The sequence below is a fragment of the Halichoeres trimaculatus genome, unplaced genomic scaffold (genome assembly GCF_033239565.1).
Source record: "Halichoeres trimaculatus isolate MK-OKI-2021-1 unplaced genomic scaffold, fHalTri1.1 fHalTri1_scaffold_18, whole genome shotgun sequence".
Lineage (NCBI taxonomy): Eukaryota > Metazoa > Chordata > Actinopteri > Labriformes > Labridae > Halichoeres > Halichoeres trimaculatus.
Genome location: NW_027437196.1, coordinates 7,509,138 through 7,531,980, shown reverse-complemented (window position 1 = coordinate 7,531,980; position 22,843 = coordinate 7,509,138). Strand labels below are relative to the sequence as shown.

The 22,843-nt window shown below is 42.1% G+C and overlaps 2 protein-coding genes across 3 annotated transcripts; one reads left to right on the top strand and one right to left on the bottom strand.

Annotated features, from left to right (window-relative positions):
• Window positions 1-495: 495 nt before the first annotated feature.
• sycp2l (synaptonemal complex protein 2-like) lies at window positions 496-9,202 on the bottom strand. Of its 2 annotated transcripts, XM_074693688.1 has the most exons (25): window positions 9,119-9,202; window positions 8,503-8,622; window positions 8,280-8,393; window positions 8,094-8,198; window positions 6,405-6,429; window positions 6,236-6,315; window positions 6,036-6,124; window positions 5,899-5,936; window positions 5,660-5,802; window positions 5,527-5,579; window positions 5,407-5,452; window positions 5,220-5,312; window positions 5,067-5,139; window positions 4,826-4,968; window positions 4,628-4,742; window positions 4,476-4,525; window positions 2,159-2,222; window positions 1,986-2,062; window positions 1,867-1,909; window positions 1,690-1,782; window positions 1,441-1,604; window positions 1,262-1,356; window positions 850-949; window positions 687-745; window positions 496-609 (listed from the first exon to the last, which is right to left on the bottom strand). In XM_074693688.1, the coding sequence occupies exons 1-25, from the start codon at window positions 9,119-9,121 to the stop codon at window positions 573-575; spliced, it is 2,022 nt and encodes a 673-aa protein (XP_074549789.1). In that variant the 5' UTR covers window positions 9,122-9,202; the 3' UTR covers window positions 496-572. The 2 variants fall into 2 exon arrangements, with proteins under 2 accessions (XP_074549789.1, XP_074549790.1); XM_074693689.1 differs by lacking the exons at window positions 4,476-4,525; window positions 4,628-4,742.
• Window positions 9,203-11,264: 2,062 nt separating this feature from the next.
• On the top strand, window positions 11,265-18,079 carry gcm2 (glial cells missing transcription factor 2). The gene is made up of 8 exons (XM_074693865.1): window positions 11,265-11,576; window positions 14,356-14,419; window positions 16,200-16,388; window positions 16,463-16,575; window positions 16,799-16,924; window positions 17,012-17,268; window positions 17,387-17,621; window positions 17,715-18,079. Exons 1-8 carry the CDS (start codon window positions 11,484-11,486, stop codon window positions 17,958-17,960), a joined length of 1,323 nt encoding a protein of 440 aa, XP_074549966.1. The 5' UTR covers window positions 11,265-11,483; the 3' UTR covers window positions 17,961-18,079.
• Window positions 18,080-22,843: the final 4,764 nt, after the last annotated feature.

Here is a 22,843-nt window from a genome sequence, read left to right as displayed (position 1 = left end):
TTATTTTAGGCTGAACTGCGTGAATCCAAGGTCTCAGTCTCCCCACTATGGAACCAAGTGTCAGTCCAGACCCTATGAGAACAGGTGTTAATCTGACCAGCAGGGGTCTCTGTGATATCTGTGAGGTGAAAGGTCAAAGGTCACAAAAAGTGAATGAGTTTTTCTGTGTTTGAAGGTAGAGGAAGAACGACTGCTAATGTTGAAATATTTCATGGTTTCATTTTTTTATGTTTTGGGTTAAAATTTGAATTTTTGAAAGTTAAATTGAAATTTTATGGTCATGTGTTGAAAAGATTCCTCTGTGTCTGTTTGTCTCCATCTAGTGGCTCTTGAAGAAACTGCGCTCTATCACAGGACAGGATCATGCTGATGGAAGGTTGAGCAGTTTTCATAAACACAACAAAAATGCCTTTACTCTTTATTTCAAACTCAAGAACGTGAAGGGTGAGCTACAGACGAACAGAAAATCAAACGGGGGGGGGGGGGGGGGGGGGGGGGGGGGGGTTGATGAGGGGCGGGATTTTAGATCTGATTGGCTGTGCTTTCCTCTTCTCTCATTGGCGGGATGGACTCTACTTGCTCGACGTTCCACTTTCTGTAGACTTCAACCTGAGGGAAAAGATCGAAACATGTCTGATCCAGACCCAAAAACAAATGTTAACAGTTTTAGTTAGGATCACACTCACCGGTGCAGGTGTTCATCGCAGAAGGAGTCCAGACGCTTCATCTCAGACTGGAAAAAACTCTGAAAGACGATCAGAAATGACACCACATCTTTATTAACTAATACAAAATGATGTTTAATGATTAAATATAACAGTGGTGTAAAGAGTTATTGTAGTTTAGTACCAGAAGTTCTGTGTTGATGGAGTTCAGGCTCTCAGAGCTCTCCTGCAGCTGCTTAAGCTGATCATTAACGCTGACCTCAAACCTCTGCAGGAGCAGCAACCTATCAACACACACACAGACAAATGTGAAGACACATTACTCAAGGCACAGTAATGTGAATACGAACACCAAATATTGAAAAAGTCACTTTTCTTTAGTCAGTTTGTCTGTTTGCAGAAGTTTAACTGTGATTTCTCTCTGTATATAAAACAAGCAGCTCATATTGTTAATAAGTCCCGCCTCCAGCAACACAAACAGCCAATCACAGTGCAGGAGTTTTGCGTGGCACCTGGAAATGCCAATGAGCTTACAGAGTCCGTTCCAGACTGACAGGTGTGTGTGTTACATGTGTTACATGTGTTACCTGTGTTACCTGTGTTTATGGACAGCTGTCAGCAGGTCGGTCATGTGTTGTTGACATTCATTTAGGGACAGAACAACTTCATCTTGTATGTTCTGCCAGCAGCTCTGAAATTGTTAGTACAAAACAGATATTGATCATGTACATTGATAAACAGCTGAGTGATGTCACAGGTAAGTGATGTCACTGACAGTGAAGTGTTGCTCCAGGTTTGTTTTGAACGTATCGAAGGCAGCTGTGATTCCAGATGTCAGGTCCAATTTTGGCTCCTCCCCTTTCTCACCTGGATCGGTCTGTTCATTTAACAGCCCCACCTCTTCATCAGCTCCCAGCTCCAGCCTCTCAGGTGATAACTCTGAGACAGGTGAGCAGCATTCATTCAGTTCATTGAACCAATTCCAAAGGAAAGGACAAAAAGGAAAGAATCGATCGTAAAGCACCTGCCATCGATAAGCTAGACTCCTCCCACTCTACATGAGGCCCCGCCCTCTTCTTGTGGGCTGATACACTCTCATGTTGGTCTGACAGGTAACCTGCACCACAACGACAAACACTCAGGGTTTAAAAATAGAGCACAGGTGAAATTTAGACCTGAGACATCGACTTTTCAGCTTCACCTGAGTCCAAAACAGCTCTCTTCCTGTCCAAAACAACGACTGCCTGTTTCAGAAACAAACAAAAACATCTAGGAAAAGACTTTTGTTTGTTATTAGAGAAAAACAAGCAGGAAATTTACCTTTTTAAGGAGAGGAACATCTACTGACTTCTTACTTTCATTTTGGGAGATCTGAGTCTCCGCCCCCACAGGACCACCTGGAAACAGACGGTACAATCCAGATCAAATCAAAAATCCTTAGATATTCTTACTCTCGTAGTTTACTGCTGAGCCACAGCCGACTTTAAACTCACCTGAGCTGTACTTTGGGGTCGAGTGTGCGAACTGATCAAACAGGTGCTCTGCAGTGTTAGGAGTCTGAAAAAAAACACATTCATCTTCAGTTTGTCTTTAGCCCCGTTTCCACCAAGTAGTCCAGTTTAGATCAGTACGGTTTGGTACGGGTTAAGCTTGGTCTTATTTGCATTTCCACAGCCAACCGTGCCCCCTTGTGGTAGGCAGCGTGAAAGCTGGATGTCCATAGCAGCATCAGTAACATAATAGTGTGACACCATAGCAGCGGGACACAATGTACCCCACTAACAAATCCAACAAAGAAAAAAACGCAACACAGTAAACAAAGAGCAACGATAGAAGACATCCAACAATTCGTCCTCTTTGTAATTGGCATGTGGCTCTTTAGCCGCGTTTCCACCAAGCAGTCCGGGTCGGTTCAGTACAGTTTGGGACGGTTTGGTACAGTTAAGCCTGATCCCGTTTGCGTTTCCACAGCAAACTGTGCCCTCTCATGGTAGGCGGCGTGTAAGCCAGATGCTGAAAGCCGCAGCTGTTAAACAATAGCGTGAGGCCGTAACAGCGCGACACAGTTTATCCCGCTAATAAATCCAACGAAGAAGAAAAAGGCGACACAGTAAACAAAGAGCACAGATGGAAGACATGCAGCGTTTTGTCCTCTCTGTGATTGGCATGTAGCTCTTTGATACAAAGAACAATCAAGCTTTGTTTCAGAGAAGTCTGTTTGCCACCAGGAGAAATGCAGCCGCTGTCACACAGTAAGTGACGATTCTTTTGACCAATCAACAGTCTGCAGTGTTGTAGTTCCACCTTCCGAGAGTGGATTGGTTCAGTCTGGCACCCATAGGGAAGAGTCCCAAAAAAGTAGGCAAAATGCGTGCCGTACCGAGATGAACCGAACCGGTCTGCTTGGTGGAAACGAGGCTGTTGATTCAAAGTGCAATCAAGCTTTGTTCCAGAGAAGACTGCGTGCTGCCAGGAGAAATGCAGCTGCTGTCGCACGGTAAGTGACAATTCTTTTGACCAGTCTGCAGTGTTGGATGTCCACCTTCCGAGATCGGATTGGTTTAGTCTTTAGGCTTTTGGTACCCTATGGAAAGGTACCAAAAGCCCTGTTTCCACCAAGCGGTTCAGTTTGGTTTGTCTTGGCACTTACTTATCCCAGGACAGACCCCCAAATAACTGATATGAGCCGTCCCACTTTTTGGGACCCTTCCGTAGGGGTGCCAGACTGAACCGATCCGATCTCGGAAGGTGGAGCTACAACACTTCAGACCGTTGATTGGTCGAAAGAATCATCACTTACCGTGCAACAGCGGCTGTATTTATCCTGGAGGCACACAGACTTCTCTGAAATGACGCTTAATTGCAAGCTTAACTGAGCAACCTGTACCTAACTGTACTGATCTGTACCAGACTGCTGGGTGGAAACTTGGGCTTAAAAGTGGGACGGCTCGTCTTAGGCTGTATTCAGACCAGAAAAGTCATTTGGTCCACTTGTTTGGTCCGGACCAAAAGCAAACTTTATGTTTTTCATTTGGTGCGGTTCAAATTCAGATTGTACTTTTTGCAAGTGGACTAAATTCTGTAAACACATCCAAGTGTGTGACGATCGGTGCTCTCATTGGACAGCACTGACAAAGGCGGCACACAGAATACAGACCCGGAAATGGAGGTAAACATGTGTGTTTGTGCTCTTATTAGAGCTGCAAAATCATTTTCATTTTCAAGAGCAGCTCCTTCAAAGAAGGCTTAACAACGCCGTTTCAAATTTTGGAACAGGGAAGACGAATGCGCGCAGCAAGGAGACACTATGCTCTGCGTGTCCTGACCCACAACATGCTAGCAACAGCATGGCTGAACAGAAGACGGGGGATCAGGTATGAACCAAAGACGGTTAGGTTACGGTGGCTTTATAGGCCCAAAAGGCGCATGTATCCTGTCGTTAGTTCGGATGGACCTTGGTTTGTATTCAGACCTGCACTGGAGAACCACGAACCGCACCAGAGTTCGTTTGGAAGCGGACCGAGACCACCTCAAAAAGTGGGTCTCAGTCCGGTTGTTTGGTCCGCACCAGGGTTCATTTGTGTCTATTCACACCTGCATGAAAAGTCCGCACCAGCGTGGGAAACGAACCCTGGTCTGTTTAAAGTGGACCAAACAGTCCAAGTCTGAATACGCCCTTAGTTATTTTGGGGTCAGTCCAGGGATTAGTCAGTGAAACGCTGTAAATGCGTGCCGGGCCAAGACGAACCAAACTAAACCGCTTAGTGGAAACAGGGCTTTTGCCTGATACTGATTTTACAGAGTAGCTACCTTTAATTTCAAGGTGCCATCGTCACTGCTTGGGGACGACAGAGGTAAAACTGAAAGAACAGACAGGTAAAGAGACAGACAGGCTGACAGTTATTGATATTTAGAACAGGTGAGCTCATAGTGAACAGCTGAGATGATGGATGTAAACACACTTTTCAGTCGGGTCTTCTTCTGTTTCTTTCCCCTGTAGCCTCTAACACCTGACTTCTTTTCAGGTAACACCTTGCTTGTATCATCTGAGTCTTGAACAAGGGGGGTCTGTTCTTTCTGATCATTTCAGGAAAAAGAGAAAAAAAAAATCACCAACACACCCCTGAGGTGGACAGACAGATGTGCAGACAGACAGGTACCTTGAAGACTCTGTATGCAGCCTCCTCCAGGTGTTGCTGGTGTTCACTGTTGAAGGTCAGCTCCACTGTTTGACCTTCACAGTTCTGATGCAGGATGGGAAGACTTAGGTGGACTCTAAGGATGGTCTTCCCCTCAGTGCATTCTGGGTAAAAAAGTGAAACATGCTTACTAAGGTGATAAAAACAATCAAACAAGAGCAGTTTATAACTAACGAGAAAGACTCTACGATGTGTTCCTGACCGTCAGGCTTGAGCCAGACTCTGTAATCGTCCACGTTCTCCCTCATCAGGTGGATCGAGCCCCACAGGGACTCCTGAGACACAAATATACACAGACACACACTTTATTAAAAATACAATTGAAATATGACGTGTGAAAGTGAAGCTCACGCACCTGAGGGTCATCAATGAAGAAGCTCACACATCCTGAGCCAGGATTAAAGTCGATCCAGAATATATCCAGCTTCTCATCTTTTGGACGAAACAGCTGCAGAGAACAGAAAGGTACACCTTTGAGCCGTCGGCAGGTAGAGCATCAGTTCACCTTTGAGCTTTCCGCAGATGTGAAACCCTTAAATTACCTCGGTGGTTTCTAGGAATGCTCGTAGGCATGGAAAGGTGTAGATCCTGTCAGACACAGCGCAGTTAAAAATCAGCATCAAGTGTGATTTTGCATTTCAGGTTTGGTACAGGAGCCTCACCTTGTCCCGGTTTCATTTTCCCCATTGACAAAGTTTAAGAATTGGCGACAGTCCTGAAGAGAGTGAGACAGGTCAGAGAGACACACAGGTAAGGAGACAGCTGCTTGAGGAGACAGGCAGGTGAGTCTCTTACTACTTCAAAGTCTCTATCTCTGATCTCACAGAAGACGTCGCGGGTGGCAGAGCAGGTGAACCACTCGCTGGCTCTCTGCCATCGGTCCTTCTTGAGTGTGAGCCGACACAGAGCCTCCGTTAGGCTGACCTGCATCTCGTAGTCTGAGGGAGGAACAGTCGGGTTCATCTCTACGCAGACGACACCTGTCTTTACCTGGGAACACTGAGCTGACTTTACCTGATGCACACTCCACTCACCTCCAGCTGTGAGGATTGCTTCTGCCATCCTCTGACACCTGTCTCACACACACAGGTAGACAGACAGGTAGAGGGACAGTTTATAGAGCTCAGTATAGTATTACATATACACTACATTAAATGTGTGTTTGTGTTACAGGGTCTGGGTCTGGTTGGGGTCATTCTGGATCACATTCCTTTTCTCCTTGCTCAGACTCAGTAAAACGTTGTTGAAGGTTTTGATCGCCTGGAAACAAGACCACATCCATTCTTAGACCAGAAGAAACCAGCACAGACTGCTACAGACCAGAACAGACCAGTGTATAAAATTAATCACATGATGTTGGTGTCTCATTACCTCCAGCCTCAGGGGGAAGTAAAGTTTTGTTTCCAAAGCAAACTGAGCCAAATTAAGGAGAACCACAGACAGCTGACTGACTGAAAGACAGACAGGTAGAGAGACAGACTGGTGTATATGAAGTCTGAAATGTGATTGCAGTTAAAATGTAGAAACAAAATTAACAAACCTGGAAGAGAAACTTTACTCAGTATCTGAGAGACAGACAGACAGAAAGAGAGACAAACAGGTAGTGTGTCAGTTAAAGGTGCAGTAACCAGTCATCTTTTGTTATCCATGTGAAATACTGGACCCATAACAACAACAGCCACATCTCAACAATCAAAGAGATATCTCAAACAACTTGATCACATGCCATATCAAATCAATCCACAGAAAGTAGTTCCATCACATTATCCCTATGCCTGTTGACACTTTTTTAAAAACTTGAGAAGCAGTCAGAGAGCACAGAACTCCACCAAGCATATTGTGATTGTCACCAACACTTTAGTCCTACTTTAATGTTATACTCCCTTTCAGCAGACTGTCTGCTACAATTTGGTGTTAGTTGCATGTTTGTACGATAATTTGTTTCCTGACAGTGTTCAAAAATTATGATGATCCAGTACATATTTCATATTCCAGATCTTAGTATCCAGAATATTGCCAGGATCTGGATCGTACTTTTACATCTGTATTGTTTTGCAAAGCAATCCGACCATGTATAGTGGAGTTATATACACATATGGTGAAAAGAGCCCTATCTCAAAGTGATAAAGAATCCTTAAAGGGGACATATCATGCTTGTTTCTCCTTTTCACTATGCCAGACTAGGATGCCTGTAAAGCATTTCTGCCCTCAGTACAAGTCATTTAGTTCCTTCATTGCCCCACAATAGCGTTCTCAACATCCTCATTTTAGGCCATTCTGAAGATCTCCTTGAAACGCTCTGTTTGGAGAATGACCTCCAGTGACCTCGCAACGTCACAGCCCTTTGTGCTCTGATTGGTCAGTTCTATCAGAGGGGCGGAGGGAGTAGAGCCAGGGGGCGGTTTTTGCAGCATGGCAGTATTTACAAAATCGCCACATTGAATGGAGCAGACCGAGCGAGTTTGCTGTTTGCCAAAACTTCACCGTAAGGCATTGATGGCACTAATAAAATGGCAGAGTGTAGGATGCGTCCTTTTGTATTGGACCCCGAGTCAGACCCGGACAGTTCTGCAGCTCAGGAGGAAGAAAATCCACCTCGACACAGATCATCTCAGGACGCTTCAGTGAGGTGAGTCAAACCAGTACTGTAACATGTATAGTTTATACGTGTATACTTGGCTCTTGGTGGGTGTATCCCTCGGTGGCGGTTGTGTGACTAACTGACATCACAGAGGAGGAGCTGCTTTATCAGATTACTCCAATAAAAAGAAAGGATCCTTGTGTCGTCACGACGGTCGAAATCTCGCGGCCAAATGTCAATGACCTATTTTCAGAGGCATCAAATCTCGTTCTAGGATATCAGAAAAAAAAACAATATCTCTTTTTTTGAAAATTCAGGGGGTGTAAGGTCTTGTTTTCCAAATGTATCATACTATATGTAAGTATTAAATCAGGGATCAGCATGATATGTCCCCTTTAAAAAAATCCTGGATCCAGATGGTGATCTGGATCACCTCCAAAATTTAATAATTTCCCAAAAATTTCATCAAGATCTGTTCATTACATTTTGATCAACTCTCTCAAAAACGTAACCTTCTTGGCGGAGGTAAAAAAAAACATCCTGTCCTGCAATCCAGACACTGACAGCAGAGCTGTTGAGTGCATCTCACTGCAGCAGCATCCAAAAGAGTCAACTATCTGAAACTGCATCTCCCAGAATGCTCCTCACCAGGATGTAGTCATAGAACTTATCCGTGAGGCTATATAGGGGGGCGGTGCAAATCTGGGCATCAGAGGTCAGGAGGTCATAAACAATGTCGAACCATGATAACACCTGAGAGAGAAAGAGATAGAGATTAATACGAATTTTGAGTTGGATCAGTCCAGTGATCCTGGTCCTGGTTTGGGGTCAGACCTTGACAGTCAGTCCCAGGCGGATAAGGGTCTGTAGGTGCTCTTTGTTCTCAGACAGCTTCTCCAAAGACTTCAGCACAATGCTGACTCTGGTCAGACTGGATCCATTCAGATCCTGATGACAGAGAGGAGACCTGCTGAGACCGTCTCACACTCAGGAGGAAGACACATCACAGCCCTTCAAAATAAAAGTCTGTTCTCTAACAGAGTCAGAAATGCATTACTGTTGTAACCATGCGGTCCAGTTTGGCGAGAGTGACCCTGTTGAGACCTTCATCAAGAAGCAGAGATACCAAAGCGGACGAATCAGCACGAAGAATACACTGCTTCATCCTCAGCTCCATCTGCACAGAGACACACACAAACACACAATAATCAGGTGTTTTTCAGAGGGACATGTTTTGGTTGGCTGGGAGTCCAGTCAAGTCATTCAGACCAGCAGTTGGGTTTGACTGTTTGAAATGCCTGCCTGTGTTCTTTGTGTATATGTACTGTTCCTGCACAGACAGCAGGGGGCGCAGCAGGCCACTCTTTGACATCTCGCCTGAATCAGAATTTTGATCATTTTATTTCCGAGTCCATTGTCATTTATCATTTCAGTCTGATTTATATGGATGTCTAAGGTCAGCAAACACCAGAGCTCACACAGATCAAATGACACGTTACCTGATCACTGAAAAGTCATCACATTTACTTATTAAACTGCAGAACAAACCGGAAGTGAACAACAGACTCATAAAGCAGATTGAAATGTTTTTTTTTTTCTCAAATGCAAAATGATAATAATAATAATAATAATGAAAAAGAAAAAAAATCAGATTGAAAAGTTTGTCCACCTACCATTATTTCTCCTCTCGGTGTGCAGGGAGCGCGCACTGCCGCGTGCACAGCTGCTGCTCATTAACATCATCAGTGTCAGGCCTGCGCGAGTCGACCAGCAAAGAGAGAAAGTAGTCCCAGCAGCAGTGGAGGGATATTAATGGATGATTGAGGTCACGTATGGTTTTGATTTATTTGATGCAAGTAGAAAATGCAACCACCGTGACCACATCAGGTTCGAGTATAAAATATAGACATATACATTTCAGGGTTAATCCAGATCTGACACATAACGAGTTTTATTCATAATATTCAATTTAATATCAGACACTTTCGATCCATTCATGGTCCTTAAAAAGTGAAAACAGTTTTCAAGTTTTATTTTCTTACATTAGAGGAAAATCAAACTCTCATCTCACAAAACTATCTCATCAAAGTCTAACCAAAAACATATTCGATCAACTCTGAATACAATAAACGTAATTTGGATATCAATAATAATGATAATAATAATAATAATAATAATGATAATAATAATAATAATAATAATAGATAATATAATTGTTATAATAATTATTGTTATTACTATAGTTAATAATAATAATTATTATTATAACAATTATATTAACTCATAATAATGATGACGATAATAATAATAATAACAATAATAATAATAATGATAATAATAATAATAATAATAATGATAATAAAATGAATTAATTTATTTTATTTCGATATCTATTATATCTCTCATATTTTATAACAAACGTGAAAAAGTGCATGTTGTGAAAAGTTTCATAATGTGACTTAACAGTGTGTCAGAGTCATCCTATGAGTCTTTAAAGTCACACTAGAATTACACAAAAGATTCTTTCAATATGTGACATCATTGTGAATGTCATTATGAGAGCATCAATAAGTAAGGCCTCGTTAACACAACGTTTCACTTGAAAGTGTTTCACCAGAAAACCCTAAAATCCAGAGAAAAAAATCTGTGTTTGCTGAGGGACTTAAAACGCTGTAGTAACCATGCCAGTCCTGTAGTTGGTGCTATAACGGTCTTGTCCAGAAGCGGCTTTTGGTAGATCTCCACCTAAGTTGAGTATAGCTGATCTTTTGGTGTATTAGTGAATGCTAATTGCAGAAGTGCACATTTTGTTGAAAGGCAATCAACAGGTTCAGCAGATTCAGCAGCACAAGCACAACACGGTCATCAGGGATGATCATAACAACAGTACTGTTGTACTACACAAAGCAGAGCATGAAGAAAACTCCACTGAAAACTCCGGCTTGCTGCTTACACCGCGATGGCAGTGTTTCAGAAAATTTCCACTCTGGAGGCCATTTTCAAAAGTTTCTGTTTTGGGTTGGCTAAAACATAATTTCCGTGTAAACGAGAGGCCGATATGCAACAGTGCTTTTGTACGTCATCCTAAAACCATTGTTATGCAAACAACACTAACCCGAAAACATTCTGTTCTGTTTTTGAACTTTGGAAGAACATTCTGGAATAATAAGTTCAAGAATTCCAAGTTCCAGAGAATTTAGGACACTAAAGTGTCTTGAAGAGACAGTAGCAAATCACAACAAACATATTTGCTATAAATTTGGACAATTTCCCATGGGGCTCTATGAGGACTGACTCACAGCAGGAGGCAGACTCTAGTGGACACTTGGGGAACTGCAGTTTTCAAGGACTTTAGCATCAGTTTCATTTTACACATCTAGAGGTTACAGACAGACAGGTGAGCAGGTCTTCAGGTAGAAGCTGACTCGTCCTCTGATTGATGACTAATGAGTTTGTTTGTTTGAGGAGAAACACTGAAGTGTTTACACAACACCGCCTACACACAAGCACTTGCACACACATGCACACACACAAACACACGCTCAACACACACACACACTGAATCATCAGGTATTTCATTTTAAATAATGAATAACAGATCTGTATCAGATTTTTGTCATGTTTGTCACTCTCTCTTGGTTTATCATCTTTAAATACCTGTGATGTGACGTCATCAGTTTTTAGATGCAATGTTTTATGTCAGCAGTCACAGATCCCCCCTCCTTTCTCAGAGGGAGCTCGCGCTTGTGGGAGCCCACGCCTCTCTCACCTGTTTCTCACTCCGTACCTGAGCTGCACGCGCTGCGGACACTCCGGACTCTGACAAAAGTTTAAAAACTGAAGTTTAATCAGCTTCAGGGCTCAGATGATTTAGAATAAAGGTCTAATCCGCGAATTTTTAGAGTTTTGCTTCCGGTTTTTAATTTCGACTTCTGTCCGAACCGAATCTGGAGGATCAGAAACAGGATTGATCTGGCCCGGACCGTGACCAGAACTAGGAAAGGACCAGAACCTGGACCAGTTGAGTAGAGGAGCAGCATGTCCCGAGCGGAGGAGCGCGAGGAGTCGGACTGCGTGTGCTCGGTGGGGATGAAGTTCACGTGGGACATCAACGACCCCAAACTGCCACAGGTAACACAGTGACCTAAAAGTGGTTAATGAGTGGATTCAGACTCATCAGGGAATGATCAGGTGGTTAAAAATCCACGCGTGATCACTAACAAACCTCTGAGTGATGCGGTCAGAGAAATCAGGCGATCTTCGACAAATTTGACAAAAACGAAGGACGATCAACAAAAGTGACAAAAATAGTCTGATAATAATAAAGACTTGATAATGATTTCACAATACTACTACTATTACTGATAATAATAGTTTGCAGGAAAAATAATGTCTCAGTTTTAATCCTCAGGAAAATGAACGGGGTCTGGCTCAGGCTTATATCGCACATTAAAAAACATACTGTGTGTAAACTGAAGTTGCGTCTGGTTTTGGAAGTGACTGCGTGATTTCATAATGTAAAAATTTAACGGGGTTTGGTTCAAGTCTGGATCAACAAATGACAGCATGGAAACGGGGAGATGGAGGACAGGACCGGGTCTGAGGCCGTAATCCGGTTTTTCTGTCTATGGGCGAAGAAGAATTTAAAATGATTGAAATCTTTAAAAACATGAAGTGAGCCTTTAGATCCTTAACAAACTGAGTTCTTTATTATTTTAATTATTTTCCTTTTTTATTCCCTCGTCAGTTTATAGGCTATTAAAGCTTAGCACACAAACTGTTTTATTTTCTTAAAAAAAAAAAGAAGAAGAAAAGAAAAGAAAAGAGTTTGATTAATTAAAAAAAAAAAGCATAAAAGGAAGGATTATTATCAGTAAATAGACAATGCCTTTAAATGTTAACTGAAACATATAATTCTTAAAATAAATAAACTCTTAAAGTGTTAGAATCAGTAAAAGTTGAACTGGGTTCGGTTGGAGTAGAAGTTCGGATCGGAAAAATGTTTTTTAATCCTCTACATTTTAGGTAATATGTATATTTGCTCTTTACTGTCAAACACAATATCCTGCTGTTGGTAATTTAACATTATACCAGACATTATTAAATTGAAACATTAAAAATTAGATTTTTAATCTAGATGGATTTTATTATTAATATGATTTCATGTTTTCATGTGTATTAACTCCGTTTCTTAACTTAGAAGAAGCTTATAGACCTATAATATGCCTTATGTTTATAACGTTTGGATATTTATCTTTAAAAGTATACGAGTAGATATATTCAGGTTTTTTTTTTGCTAGTTATGTCTGCTAAAGATCAACTTGAAAACATTAAACTTTATGAAAACGTGAAAATCTGATCATACATTTATTTGCAAAAAAAAAAACAAAAAAACAAAACACAAAGTGCATCTTTTGTGCCCTTGTTCATATTCAACGTTTAATTACTTCACGTTTTCAAAATAGAAGCATTCTTTGATTATTTTATCTCAAAAATTGTTAAAACATTTGAATAAAACGTTTGCTGTTTTCTATTCCACACACACTGGACGTGAAAAACAGGTTGAGAAATATAATGAGTTTATTATTATTATTATTATTATTATTATTATTATTATTATTATTGCTATAATTCTATGATGTAATTAAATAAATTACAACAAAATAAAATTGAGCACAGTATTATACGATATGAGGTGTTTCATCTCTGTAATTTTTATCGAGTCTGATATTTATCATTGGCTGAATGAATCACATTCATCTGTACAAAGAGCGATCAGAATAAACTAATTGAGGATCTAAATAAATAAATAAATAAGAAAAAAAAACAGATTAAATTTGAAATATAAAATTTAACATCTTTCAAACATCTCTACAAACGTCTCTTTTACACATCTGAGTCTGAATCTGGATGTAAAGTGAGTCTGCTGAAAAACACACACATTAGGTTTAGAGATCAATGATCAATTAACTCAACAGCTGATGATTATTGAGACTTTTTTTCAGCAAACATCAAGTGTTATGATCACCAGAATTCAAGATGTATTAAAGGATTCATTCATATAAATGTCCAGAGAACTCTGAATGCCCCTTGCTCACATCAGACCAACCTCTTCTAAACATCCCAGAGCCACGCTGAGAGCTGATCGATGAATCTGTGTTCGATCATTCAATGTTTTTAAAGGAAATACATCATCAAACACTCTCCTGAGACTCTGACTGTCACATCACAAATAAAAAAACATCCAAAACTTTGAAAATCTCTATTTAAATCATATTCACAGTCAGCATCTATCACATTCTGGTCCATTAATTAACAATTAAATCTGCAAATACAGCGACTCTGTACGACCCAAGGTCATCTGAAGGGTGTGTGCGAGGAAAAGAGTGTGTGTGAGTGGGTTTGTGTATGTGCTGACTCGGCTTGCTCTCTGTTTTTGGTTAAACAGTAAAACTGTTCTTTTTTATTGTTGTTTTCAGTGACAAAGTGGGACCATCAGCTGATTGATATCTCTGATTGATTACTGATACACACACACATACACACACGTATAGATCTGATTTGGGGCCAAGAGCAGGTGGCCCAGTTTGGGGTACGGCCTGTGGCACCATTTCCACATGTCACTCCTACATAGATATAGATATAGATATAGATACATATATATGAATAAATAGATACCAGATAAATACTAACTCAAATGTATTATTTATGGGTCATGAACTGTTTTTATTTGTTGCCGTTTAATAACATTTTGTAGTCTTTTGATGCCTATCTTATCTGTTTTCATTTAATTGTCATGATATTTATAAACTCATATACTATAAATATATATTTATACAATAGTTGTAATTTACAAAAACTGGCCGGATAGACAATTTCTCTCTCCATCAATCTGTCTGTCTGTCTGTAGGACACAAAGCAGTACGACCCGTTCCAGGAGTGGACAGACGGTTATGTTCGTTTCATTTACAGCGGTAAGAAATTATCTGTCATCACATGATCTTAAATCTCATCTTATCTGACCCCCAGTTTACACAGTTTTTATTCAAGTCAGTTAATAATAAGTAGGGGAGAATGGGGTAAGTTGAGCCTGTGGGTAAATTGACCCACCCCCTGTCTCTGGGAAATGGTACACATCAGTGATTAAATGACTCTGGATTTAGTTAGCCTGCCTCATTTGAAGCTCTCTGTGGTAAACAGAAACACAAGTTGAAGTGTTAAGTAACTTTTTTTCTCCAAAAATCATTTTTTGCACGTCAAAGTAAATTTTCAAGATATCATGAATAATGACTATAAACTAAAAATAATTGTAACTATATTTAAAAACATATATCAAATGTGTTGCTGAACTATCAGTGTATAAAACCATGCGAATCGTGTAGCTAGGTATTAGCCTGAATTGCTAGGCTAGGTTGTTTTTAAGAAAATGGTGGCTGTGGGGTAAAGTGAGCCCAACTGCTTGGGGTAAGTTGACCTAGTGTTTTAACTTACTCCACAATGAGGTACTAAAGTGTCAGAGGTAAAATGTGTTTAAGTGTAGTAACACATAATGATTTTTTTTTCTATTTTAAATATGTGTAACATTGTAGACAAGCTAGAATGCTGAGGAAATACAGCAGGAAGACAAACTGGGGCTCAACACCCCTTGAGGAGATACAGAGAGCAGCAACTGAAGTCCAGGGTGGAAAGTCCCTAAGAAAAGGGGCCACAGAGAGAAATATCGACAGGTCAACCTTACGCAGAATCCTAAAAAAGAAAGAGGGAGGGGAAGTGACAGTGGCAGGCTACACAGGGACAGCAAACGCAAAGAGGGTCTTAACAGAGGAGATGGAGGAAGACCCTGCAAACCATGTGAAAAAACTGGCTGACCAGTTCCCTGGCCTCACGGCAAAGAAATCCTGTGATCTAGCCTACGAAATGGCAGAAAAAAACAATATCCCTGTCCCCGAGAGCTGGAAAGCTAACCATTGAGCAGGTAGTGTAGAAAAGATCACAATTCAACTCAGGTAAACAGTTGGTCTTGTAGCTAAACAGATTCTTAATAATGTCCCTATTCTTTTAGGTCGAGATTGGTTCATCAACTTCAAGGAACGCTACCAAAAAAAAGTCAAAAGGTCAACTTACCCCCATGTGGTTCAATTTACCCTTTGAGGTGGAGCAATTTACTCCTTAGCTGGGGCAAGTTTAGCCACAAAGACCATTTTTTGACAGGTTATATTTCCATGACCAATCATTGTGGATGTGGTCTAATTATTTCCATTGATGTGAGACATCATGAAATTAATGTACATGTGTTGATTTCACTTCAATTTCATTTCCACTTGCCTACAGGTCAAACAATGTAAAAAGTGGCTCAGTTTACCCCTCTCTCCCCTACACTGAGTTGGAGTAATGATAACTCCATCTTCACAGCCTTATAATGATGTCCCAGTGTTGTGAATCCGAGAGGTGTTGCCAACTAAAGCAGTCAAGATGTTTTAGGCTTATCACAGGGTTAGCTGACCAGCTAATGCTAACCTGTCTTGGTTATTTCAGTGAAAGAATCAAGCTAGCAAGCTGATTCTGAGGGCTAACAGGCTGTGTAGCTAGTTCCAGTTAAGTGCTAATTAGCTCACTTTTGCTGTTAGCTCAGACTGTAACCCAATCAGATAAGTTTTCTGACAAGTTAGCGCTAACTCTTTGAGGGTAAACTAAGCGTTGATAGTCTTATCTCTTTTTTAAAGCTGGTGTAACTCAGACTTTTTTTTCACCCAGGTGAGGATAAGAATGCTCAGAGACACCTGTCCGGCTGGGCGATGAGGAACACAAACAACCATAACTGTCAGATCCTGAAGAAGTCGTGTTTGGGTGTGGTGGTCTGTTCTCGAGGCTGCACGCTGCAGGACGGCTCCAGAATGCAGCTCCGGCCCGCCATCTGCGACAAGGCACGGCAGAAACAGCAGAGTAAGAAAAATACACACCTGTCCATGAATGTTACACCTGAGTCCATGTTAACCTGTTTGATCTGGGTGTTTCAGAGAAACTGTGTCCGAGCTGTAACGCCCCGCTGGAGCTGCTGCCGTGTCGTGGTCACAGCGGTTACCCTGTCACCAACTTCTGGAGAGTCGACGGGAAGGCTATCTTCTTCCAGGTCAGCACCTTCACCTGCTGATCTAGTAAACAAATAAGAGTCAAGAAAGGTTTGATACAGTTTCTAAAGATGAAAAGTAGATCTCAGTTCTTGGTGGATTTGATCATGTATCACCAGATTCACAGTCTGAAAACAACCTGATCCAGATCACAGAGAGTGAAACAGGCTTTTGTCAAACCTCTGCATTGGTCTGTTGCTCCATTTTTGTGTTGTGGTCTTGCAGGCTAAAGGAGTCCATGATCATCCCAGACCTGAGTCCAAGTCTGAAACTGAAGCTAGAAGAAGTTCAGTGAAGAGACGGGTTAGTTCGCCGCCATTCACCCCAAAGAGACGCCTCATCGATACTCCGGTCAGAAATCAACCAATCAGCTGTCAGTCATTGTTTACATGTTGTTTATTGATTTGTTGTTTGTTTACCTGTTGTTTGTTGTTTCAGGCTCTTGGCCCCGCCCTCCTTTCCTGCGTTGATCCGTCAGAGAGAATCTCCTTCATTGAGCCAAATTTCCCTCAGCATTACCCATCATTCCAGAGCCCAGAGCCTTACTACAACCCCCACAATCCCTTGGGGGAGGCTCCACCCACACTCCAGAAACCAGCCAATCCCAGGCTTTATATGGGACGGCCAGGATATGAGTTTCAGGGATACCTGACCTCACCTTCATACCCCATGACCTCTGACTTCTGCGACCCCAGGTCAGCCTTGGATGTGTTCAAAATCTGTGATCCTAAGATTGTAAACCTGTTCAGTTTGATTTTTATTCAGTGATTTTCGATGTGATCTTGTTTAATCTTGACTCTGGTCTGTGTGCAGGGTGACCCCCGTTCTTGGTCCCTCCTCTTCCTCCTCATCAGCCTCAGCTCCTCTCTCCTCCTCCTCCTACGACCCTCAGACGAAGTCCTCCGCTGGTTGGAAAGATCTTCTGAAGAGCTCCGCCCCTTACAGTGACAACCACCACTACTACAGCACTGAGTATCCCTGCCGTTACCCTGGCAACCCTCCAGGGTCACCTGCCGCTCTGCAGACCATCATCACTACCACAACCAAGGTGAGTCCAGCTTTTTGGGACACACCTGAGACATAAACACTAGAGAGTTCGACAGTTTGATCTCACACTGACACCTGTCCCTTCCTTCCTCAGGTGTCCTATCAACCCTGTGGTCCACCCAAACCCCCGCTCCACAGCTGCTCTTCCTTGCTAGACGAACCGCCTCCTTCCTCCTCCTCCTCCTACTCCACCGAGGTGAAAGTGACCGAGGAGTCAGGCGGAGTCATCAAGTCTCTGTCATTTCCACCTGAGAGTCTGCCGACCAAAACTGAGCGGAACGACAGCTACGACTACCGCTACACCCCGTACCCCAACACCTATCGCTACGAAGACTACTGAGCAGACATTGCACCACCTACCGTAACCACACCTGGCTGAACATCTACTGCTATGACGCCTACTGAACACCTGCTGTTAGCACGACAGCCCCTATCCCTACATCGACCCCAACACCTACCACTAAGACGACTCCTGAGGAAACACCAACGTCCTCATCACACTAGAGTTGGCCAAAATGGAGAGACGACTTGTGGGGATGATAAAGGTGGAGCTTAAACACCAACAAAGTTCTGCTGTGGACAAACATTTCAAGTGTTGGCTGTTAACTCTAGACTACCAAAGGACTGTAACCATGACAACAGCTCCACCCGCCTCAATTTGGACCATTGACTTCTGTTTCTAAAGCACCGCCAAAAGACCAACAAGGGAGCCAACGCAATGACCTCTGTATCTACAGCCCTCACTGCCACGGATCACCATCAGATCTCCATAGGATCTCCAGCGCCTCCTTCAGGACAAAGAGAGCTCACTCTGTGCACAGGATTTTAACAGAAAGACCAGACTTTGTCAGGAAGTCTGATTCTGAGATCATTTAAAGGATCCACTTCTTCACTGTCCTCAGTTTTATACGCGAACACATTTGATCAAAACACCTCCCTGTTCCTCCTCTGATGTCCTCAGAGTGTTAAAGTCACAACATTTAAACCTCCTGATGAACCTGCAGGATTAATAATCTGTGTGTGTGTGTTGTGTGTGTGTGTGTGTGTGTGTGTGTGTGTGTGTGTGTGTGTGTGTGTGTGTGTGTGTGTGTGTGTGTGTGTGTGTGTGAGTGTGAGTGTGTGTGTGTGCTTTGAGTTATTTATTGAACCAGTGAAGTCTGCACTGATTCAAACTGGATCAATGTTTCTCTGACTGAACAGATTAAAAAGTCAAACTGTGTCTGTGTGCAGCCTCACATTAAACTACCTGCTGAACGCTCTCCGTCTCTGTTTTCTTTAGAGTGGACAGGTGAGGAGGAAAACCAGGTGATCACTTTAACAAACAAACAAACAGACAGGATGACTCTACAAAACCTTATGCAGCATCAGAAAGTGTGTGTGGAGTTTTTAAGTTAGGACCTAAAAACTTGGGTTGAACGTGTTCGATCACAGAGTGTGAGCCTGTCTTTATCCTGATTTCAACACCTGCTAATGCACCTGGATTTAAAAGCTGTTCAAGTTTAATCTGCAGCAACACATCTCTCTGACAGCATGTTACAGAGTATTTGAAGGAATGAGATGTCAGTATTAAACTTTTTAATCTCCAGTTTGTGAACAGGCAGCACACTCTGCTTCATGATAGTTTAAAATAGAGATTCATCATCAGAAACATGCTAATGCTGTTTTAACTTTGCAAGACAGAAAATACTGAACCCCCCTGCTTTCATTTAACTCTTCACTAACCAAGCTAACTGTGCTAAAAACTGTTCAATTCAGTAAATCTAGCTTAAATCGCTAACTAGCGCTCTTTAGCATATTTGATTGAACTACAAAAACAAGACTAACCAGTTTTAATCTCCACAAATTAACATAAACCACAGTGAACAGAGTATTAGTCATAGCAGTTAGCACTTCAACTATTAAATCATATGCTAATAAATGTTAGAATTGATGCTGTAAATTTGACTGGTTCCCTGTAAACAAACAGGAAACATGCTAACTGTTCTCAAGCTGCTCCACTCAAAGAACCACAGTTTAGCTAGCTGTGCTAACAATAAACTAGTTTAAACTACATTTAATTTTGTCCACTGTGTTAATACAAATACAACATGAGCTGAGTTTAATCTTCACAAACTAACTCAGTACTGGTCATAGCTCTTTGATTAGCAAGCCATATGCTAATTTTAATGGCTAAAATTGAAAAGCTAACCACTGGTGTTACAAACGTCATTGACCAGCACCAGGGTTAACCAAAATGTTTAAATGTTTTTATTGGAAGGTGATTTTAACACTAATTTGTGATGCCTTAGCAAGATGGGGTGCTAATGCTAAAAGCTAACAACAACAAAAAAACCTCTGAAACAGTGAAGTCCCCACACGCAGGCCTGCCCAATGTACCTACAGTCTCTAAAAGTGACATCAGGGGCTCCTTCTGCAGTGAACGCCTCCCAGGTGAAACCCGTCTCCTCCTGGGTCCAGGGCCTCAGATTGAGAACCAGCAGCAGAGGATCAAAGAGCCGATGTTTGGACGGGGATGGTCTCACTGTGTGTGAGTAATAAATGTTGTTTTGACAGCAGCGCGTCGAGACAGGAACCACGAGCTGTCCTCAGAGTGAACCTTTAAACCTTCAGACCGACTCCTCTTCCTCCTACCCCTGCTCTGTCACTACCTTCCATTATAATCACTCGTTACCTGCCTGCAGTTTACATTAACATCCATCACGACAGAATTATGCTCACAGTCTGAGCCACCCACTCCGGCGTATGCTTTTATTTTGAAGGGACAATTAAGTTTATATGAATGTACAAAATAAAAGTCTGGAAACACAAATCTTTTTGTGTTTTATTTTGAGGACAGGAAGTGTGGCAAGTGAGGCAGGGGAGGACCTGATGAGCCACAGGCCAGACTGATGTGACACCACCAGGTGAGTACAGAACATCCATCAGTGTTGAGTGACAGGTAACAAAGGTATCAGGTAAGACAAAAGCATCACAGGTGGGCAAGTCCAGGTGAAACAGAGTCCAAAAGTTCAGGTGAATGTGAAAGTTCTTGAGGTGGGTTTTAGACTTGGTCAAAGTCCTCAACTAATCCAGAAACAGGTGAGTTTCCAGGTAGTACAGGGAACTGTCCAGGTACAGGTGAGCAAGCCAACAGACCCATTTGTCTCCCTGTATCCTGCAAGTGAGTGTCCAGAAACAGGTGAGTGTTCAGGGACAGGTAAGCGTTAAATCAGGTGAGTTTTATTGGTGGTGATTCTGAGTCGTGTACAGGTGAGTCGTGTGCAGGTAGTGCTGAGTTAATTTCTGAAGCTTTGAGCAGATCTCTTTAGGTGTTGCTTTTGATGTTTTATCCATTGTTGGTGTATGAAGTTAATTGATGACATCATATTCATTGACTAATAAGGTTTTCTATCATTTATGGCATAAACTACCTGACAGGTGTGACTCTGACTGTACAACCTGTCCCTCCACTGATTTGCTGACGTTCTTCATGTTTTTGTAGAACAGACTTGTGGGTAAAAGATGTTTTGAGGCACTCAGCCCATCAGCCAACGCCTCACCTGTCTCTCACCTGTAAACCAGGTGAGGCGAGCACAGATAATCCTGAGCTGTGTAATTCTATCCTTTCACCAACAATCACCTCATCCTGTCTTCTTATCTTCTTATCGTCTTTTTCTTCTTCTCTGCTGATCTCCATCGCTGCTTTTTCACACGCAAATCATTTCATCCCCCCTCTTCCTCCTCCTTTTCCTCCTCCTCATCTTCTTCTTCTTCTTCTTCTTCTCTGCTAAATAAATCATCCCGTCTGCTGACATCAGATACCTGTACAAACATCCAGCCGTCACTCTGATGTGGCTCCGGCTAATGGATGTTTTCAGTTTGATGCTACATGGTCCTGATTTACAACAGAGACACAGACAGACAGGCAGGAGTTAATCTGGATCCGAAGGTGGTTCAGTTTTTGACCCGGCTTTCATCCTGCAAGGTTCACTGAAGTTTAAAAAGTGTTCACTGAGCGGTTTCTCGCAGCGCTTGTTTTCTGTACAAGCTAATGCAGCATTTTCAGCTTGCAGAGCACTACAACACTCACAGTGTGGGACCTCCCTCATCAACCAATCAAAATCAAGAAGCCCAAAGACAGAGGTTGCCATATTGGAAATGCTGACCACAACACACTCACCTGTCACTCAAAGAGGCCACACCCCAAATTCTCCCTCCTGAAATCTTTAATCTGCTGTGAGTTCTAGAAGACTTCAGCATTCTATTGTGTTAGTGAACATTCCGGAATGTTGAATTAAAGAGGCAGTAGCTAAAATGAAGTGTGAGGGGACACCCAGCAGTTCCCAACTGTCACCCAAAGAGGCCGCGCCCCCAATCCTCCTTCACTTTAATCCTTAATCTGCTGTAAACAAGTGCTTTAAAGTGTCTTAAAGAGACAGTAGCTGAAATGTAGCATCAGGGGACAACTAGTGGACAGCTATCTAAAATATAAACATGTTTATTTGTGCTGTAAAGTTTGACATTTTATCATGGGGCTCTATAGGAAGTGACTCACTGCTGGACACAGACTCTAGTGGACACCCAGGGAACTGCAGGAATTCTGAATTTGATTTGATGGAGCCCATGATGTCTCACAGAATTTCATTTTAAGGTGTAGGTGTTGCTAATTCCAGGAAAAAAAAAAGGTTTATTTTGTTGTTTGTCAGATTGCTGCATTATCAAAATTTATGTTTTTAAAGATATTTGTTGCTAAGCGCCGCCCTGTTGTGGCTACAGCAGCTCTCTTCGGTTTCTTGTAATTTTTTTTGTCTTTTTTTCATCATCTTTGTATTTGGAGCGGGTCATTACTTTGTATGGTTCTTTTGTTGGCCACGGATACCAAACTGGTTTTGTCTTTATACTGTTTTTGCTCCTGTGTTTGTCTGGAGATCCTACATGTAGCCATGGCTGCATTGTTTACATGTGAAATCAGCTCTTAGCTGCCTTCAACATGTCATTGCTAACTGGTGCAAGGCCTGATGTTTCCCACAAGGTGAGGAGAAGGAGGTGAGGACAACGTGCTGGTTCTCAGGTATGAGCTAAGAAGTGACAACATCGACCTGTACTTCCATCCATCGTTATTGGGATTGTAAGATCTATCTCCAGTAATACGGACGAGCTAGCTGTGCTAACCCAGCAACAGAGGGAATACCAGAAGGCAGAGTAGCATCATGCTATTCACAGACATGGCTAACAGATTGATTG